We start from the raw sequence: 6,000 nt of genomic DNA, 5'->3' as shown, positions 1-6,000 counted from the left end.
TATAATTTAGCACATCTTTTCTTCATTTTACTGAAACATTATGTGAGTGGTTTGATTGCCTAATGCCCAGACAGAAGGTAGAGATCAATATTCTGGATGATCTGTTCATGAACATTTCATAAGGAAGATGTAATGCAACTTGTAATGCAACAGTATTCTATGACAAAAGCAGGTATAAAAATAAAAATAGATATGCTGTGTTTTTGAAACTAAAAGAGAAGGTAAGAACATCTATATGTAAATGGTATGATCTCATGGAATGGAGTTGATGAATGCATAGAAATGAAGATGAAATGAATTATTATGAATACAGGGGGTAAAATATCAAAAAAATGTGAATGATGTAATATAGTTTGTTGAATATGCCCATAGAATGGAAAGCCATATATTGTTCAACTAAACGGAATAATGATCATGAAAAACTAGATATGCTTTTGGAAAAAATGATGCAACGTTTTGAAAGAATGTGATTTTGGGCAGAATTATTAGTTGACATAAATGGATGCATGAGATGGAAGATAAAGAAAAAGAGTTTGAACCATTTGGAGAGTCAAGAATGAATGAAAATGATGATGTGACCATCCACCTAGAAAAAAAATATGAAGGACCATTATGAATGAAACATTTTATGGAAATTAGATCACCTACAGAGAAAGAATGAGGATTGAATCATAAAAAAAAATGAATGGAGAATAAAAGGTTAGAGAAAGATTTAGAAAGTTGTGGTTGGATGGAGATTCTGAAAAATAAGATGTTGGAAAATATTTGATGTTTGAGGAAATACTTACCGTATATACTCGAGTATAGGCCGACCCGAATATAAGCCGAGGCACCTAATTTTACCACAAAAAACTGGAAAAGTTATTGACTCGAGTATAAGCCTAGGGTGGGAAATGCAGCAGCTACCGGTAAATTTCAAAAATAAAAATAGATACCAATAATGTTTTTGAATATTTATTTCAAAGAAAAACAGTAAACTAGCGGTGTATTCAATGAAATACTTCACTCACCTCATGATGCTGATGTCCCGCTGTGATGATGATGTCCCGTGCAGCCGCGGGAGCGATGTCCCGCCTCCTATGACACACGGCACAGTGATTCCTATCATTGGATCACTGTACCAGAGGAGGTGGGACATCGCTATGTGGCTGCTTGCCATAACAAGGAAGAGGTGGGACATCGTTGCAGAGCGGCAGGAGGGGGAGGAAGGGGAATCGTAAGACAGCCCTGCATTACATTAGAACGTGAGGAGGGGGGATGGTGCGGTGCGCGCTGCGCGGCAAACTGACACAGAGGGAGGGGAAACTCACAGGGGCACTGGGCCATTCACGAGCGTCACCCAGCGGCATGGCCCCGCCCCTTTTTCTCCTCCATTTCGGGCAAATTTTTCACTGACTCGAGTATAAGCCGAGGCGGCTTTTTTTCAGCCCAAAAAGTGGGCTGAAAAACTAGGCTTATACTCGAGTATATACAGTAGTTTCCTTTTTAATATGATTTGGCAATCTTACCTAGTAAAAGCATCTATGGTACTAACCAGGGGTGGGTTTCTCGCCCCGTTCCAACCGGTTCGGTTGGAACGAGGCCGGCGGCGTCCTCGCGCACGCACGCGGCGTCCTCGCGCACGCACGCGGCGTCCTCGCGCACGCACGCGGCGTCCTCGCGCACGCACGTGGCGTCCTCGCGCACGCACGCGGCGTCCTCGCGCACGCATGCGGCGTCCTCGCGCACGCACGCGGCGTCCTCGCGCACGCACACGGCACGTGCATGCGTACTAGCGTCTGCGCGATGCTCCAGCTGCTCCTGGAGGATCGCGCAGGCGCTGTATGCGTTCTGTGCATGCGTTGAAAGCGCAGAATTCGTAAAAACTGGGTAAGGAGCGGGCACTGGTGTGCGGGCGCGGGGGGGGGGCTTCGCCGTTCCCGGAAGTTACTTACTTCTGGGTTCGGTGACCAACCAGATCGCAGGGACCGGTGCGAACCGGTCGAAACCCACCCCTGGTACTAACGTATGGCTATGGTAGCTAAAGAAGGAGAAAAGACAGAGTTTCTTAGTTGACAGATCAACAAGTTTTTCCGTACAGAATTTCTAGTTTTTATGTAGGAAAAGCAAGGTTTTCCCCCCAATAGTCACAGTACTTTGAGTTATACACCTTTGAAGTTCTTAAGTATTTTCTTCCCTTATTTTCTGCAGCCCTCAATGAATTCGAATTTGAGATTCCTGTTCTATACCACTCCTGAGAGATGGCTGTCCAATGTCTAACAGTAGAGGAGTTGAAATGAAAGGTGTTGCCCTGTCAACTCCAGCGTACATGCATGCGCTGGCCAGCTGATTTTGGCCTTCATTTTTGGGCCATTTTTCACCCTCCGAAGGGTGGCCCTACGGGCAACCCAGAAGTTCAGGAACATTTTCACCCTGCCCAGCTTCTAAAAATCCTCTGGAGCCTGGGGAGGGCAAACAATGGGTTCATGTGCCAAAAGCGGGGGGAAGGGCAGGGGGTCACACATGCATGAGCAGGAGGAGGCACGGGCGTGCACAATCCCCCGCACTCCCCTCGCTTTTATCACGCGATGGCAAAAAGGTTAGCCATCACTGGACTAGCAAAGCACTGCTAATGTTTTTATGTTATTTGGTGCTTTGCTTTCTCATCTGTTTAAATATTTTATGTAGTAAATAAGATAATTTAAAATATTTACAATCCATCCGATATCCCTTGATCTTAGAGCAAGCTATAATAACAAACCATTAAAATAGATTTAAAGTACTAACAAGAAATATATAAATCACAATAAACACTGTGATTAATAAAAATTGAAAACTTGGGGTCTTAATCTGGCTCTGAAATAACATTAGAATATCATTTTGGCTTGTAGGAAAAATATCATTTCATCAGTGGGCATTAGACCTCTTTTTTATTGAGCTTAGCTTATAAGAACAGAATTTTGCAAATCTGAGTGTCTTATAGTTCTTTATCTTCTATGTATTTCAGAGAATCTTCTGAATATTTATTCTTAACCTAGTTCCCTCACAATTATCTAATTGTTCTGGCCTTAAAAAATGTTTCCACGACTTTGCCTAAGTATTGGTATTACATAGCTCTATCAAGATCAGCTTCTTTACTTTCTATAGTGGATAGAAGGGTTGAAAGATGGTCAGGCAGAGAGCACAGTGATAGCAAAATGCCAAACTTTAAAGGAAAACACAGGATGGAAAGAGCCTGGACCATATACAGCACATGGCCAACAGAGAGTACAGAGTCTGGCAGGTGTGCCTTCTCAAAACTATTAAAACTGTGGCATAAAATACCCCAATATGAATAGCTGCTTGGAAAAGAACTGTGTGCATTGTCACCCATTTTAGCAGTTTTTATTACTGAGCTGCTGTTGCCCAGTATTGAGCAGGTAGTTCCAGACACATATAAAAGGATGAAAAACCTAAATTTGCATCTGGTTGGGTGCTGTTTCTTGGGGGCAGTCTTGCTAATTTTGACATGCCATCAAAAGCTGGTTGACTTCCCCAAGAGGAAAAGTTTGGCAACCGCAACCTCTCTCATCAGTTTGTTTATTATAATAGATTAAACGGGGGGGGGGGGGGAGGAGGAAACAGGACTATTTTATTTTGCTTTGTTCCAAATATGGCAGAAGGAATAAGAACAAGGGGGAAAAGTTTAGAGTTTTCTTGGTAACCAGGTTTGCAAATATCAGTGCTGGTAGATGTGGTTGTGATAGAGGGAAGGTACTGAAAAAAATTGCGGCAGGCAGGTTGGTAGGATATGAATATGAAAACAAAAAATCAAATCCATCCTTTGGAGAATGATTTGCAATATCTCCTCAAGGATTCAGGAGCAGTGCTCATTGGATAAATAAAACTTTTGCAAGTTGCAGAGGGTCTTGTAAAAAGCTGAAAATAACCCTGGGCCAATTTTATCATATATGATTGTTAAAGTTTATGAAGCATAAAACATACACATTTCTGATTTTTAGCTGCTTTAAAAAAATCTTTATATAGTACTTATATCTTCGTTTATAACCTCCTATCCTCACTAGAAAACTGGTGAAAGGCATGCCTGTCTTCATTCTTACCCTCTTTTGTTCTATAATAGGAAAGATAAAGTAACACTATAACATGCCACTCTAGTCTTTCTCATGGCCACATTAATGTACATTCCTCTAGTTCTTGACCCATAGTAATCTATTCTGGTGTAATTTGCATTACCCCAATGGCTGAATTATAATTTTGTCTTCCCAACTGTTCTTAGAGATTTATTATTGCAGGGAAATTTAAGGGAATTGATTACTGTGCTGTATTATCGTAGATTTGCTTTCCCTCCCTCCTTGTGATACCAACTGGTATGAAAAACTATCCCCTTAAACTGGTATGGATGGTGCTGCTACTGGTGTTCACTATGGCACATCCTCCTATCCTGCCTTCTCCAGATCGTTTTGGTTCGTTCGTTCGTTCGTTCGTTCGTTCGTTCGTTCGTTCCTTCCTTCCTTCCTTCCTTCCTTCCTTCCTTCCTTCCTTGTCTCTGCCTTTCTCTCATCCTTGCTGTCACCAGTGTCCCAGAGCAACATATCCTACCAACCTGCCCACACCAATTTTTTCAGTATCTTCCCTCTCTCACAACCACATCTATCACCACTGATATTTGCGAACCCGTCACTAAGAAAACTCTCAACCTTGATTTTTTTCCTGCTCTTATTCCTTATGTTTGGAACAAAACAAAACAAAATAGTCCTGTTCCATTCCATTAATTACTTCCCTGTTGAACCTTCGCTGAGCACATCTTGTTGTTTGAATGAGGTTATTTAGAAAGATGACTTATTTGAATCACAAATAAGGAATTTTGACATCCTGCATCACTCTCTAAAACTTTAATCTGCTGCATGTGAAGAGAAAGAGCAGATCTTATCTTCCTATGATTTCCTCAGAGCTAACATTTATTAGATAAGATTGTGACGTCTGTTAGCTCTGTTAAAGAGTAATCTTTTTACTGCACTTTTCTTTTTTTAAAAAAAAAATCTAATAGTTTTTGTGGCTCTTTGTCCTCTAACATGAAAACCGTTTGTGCCAAGCAATGCTTGTTAGAACATTGGAAATGAGTAGCTTGATATTCAAATTGGAAGCTTTCTTGCTGCTAGCTAAATCAGTGCACTGCACTTGGTGGTTAATCTAGACGAAAGCAGCTGACATTTTTTCATGACAGCTAGAAGTGGAAGGACCCAAATTTACAGAGCTTCCTCCCCCAAGAGTTTGTTAGACCATTCCTTTATAATGGCTCATTTGGGCTCTCTGTCATCACCAGGATGCTGCCACTGAATGTTTGTCATGGTTACAGTAGAATGTGTTAACCTAACAGCCATGAAAGCCCAACGGGAAAGGCTGCAAATTCCAGGGCTGACCTTGGAGTAAGTATTGTCTGCCTTTTAATATTTTAATGCTTTCTGCATGGCACTAGCTTATTTTACATGTGTTTATGCTGACAGGCTGAAAGCACTGCAGCTTTAGGTTGCAGGAACATTTTCAAAATGTACTGCAGTTGCTTTAGCTTCAAATGTGTGGCTCTAAAGCAGCGATATTGCAGGATATTTTAAACGATACTGCATATTTAAATTGGATGTATCTGAATGCATGAATCGGGTCATCATAAATGTATTAAGAGAGACCATCATTCTGTAGGCCATGGTGATCCTTTTCTGTCTATCATCCTCCACCCCCCACCCCTCCACCAGTTACTATTTGTTTATCCAAATGCTGCATTTTTTGAAAGGCCTTTACCCCTCGTGAATAATAGAGAGCTCTGTAAAAAATTAGAGCAGAACAGGAATGCTATTTGTGAAAAATCATTATATATGATTTCTCTCTTTTTTTTTTTACTGAGCAGCAGAATATTCTTGAACTATATTGCATCGTGACATTTTTGTTTGGTATTAGAGACTTTAAGCTAAATATATTTGGCTGGGTAAAAATCTTTCCTTACTATCTTCTAGAAATGATAGATTT

The 6,000-nt window shown here is 41.0% G+C and overlaps 1 protein-coding gene across 3 annotated transcripts in view; it reads left to right on the top strand.

The window, feature by feature from the left end:
• Positions 1–5,105: 5,105 nt before the first annotated feature.
• The window catches only part of LOC116505485 (microtubule-associated serine/threonine-protein kinase 4-like), a 106,158-nt gene continuing 105,263 nt past the window's right edge, over positions 5,106–6,000 (top strand). For all 3 annotated transcript variants that reach the window (XM_032212732.1, XM_032212731.1, XM_032212730.1), the window contains exon 1: positions 5,106–5,405. In XM_032212732.1, the coding sequence (XP_032068623.1) occupies positions 5,317–5,405 (89 nt within the window). In that variant the 5' untranslated portion in view covers positions 5,106–5,316. The remainder of the gene's footprint in view (positions 5,406–6,000) is intronic.

Source organism: Thamnophis elegans, chromosome 3 (assembly GCF_009769535.1).
Source record: "Thamnophis elegans isolate rThaEle1 chromosome 3, rThaEle1.pri, whole genome shotgun sequence".
Lineage (NCBI taxonomy): Eukaryota > Metazoa > Chordata > Lepidosauria > Squamata > Colubridae > Thamnophis > Thamnophis elegans.
The sequence above is the reverse complement of the archived record's forward strand: the minus strand, read 5'-3'. Positions and strand labels throughout refer to the sequence as shown.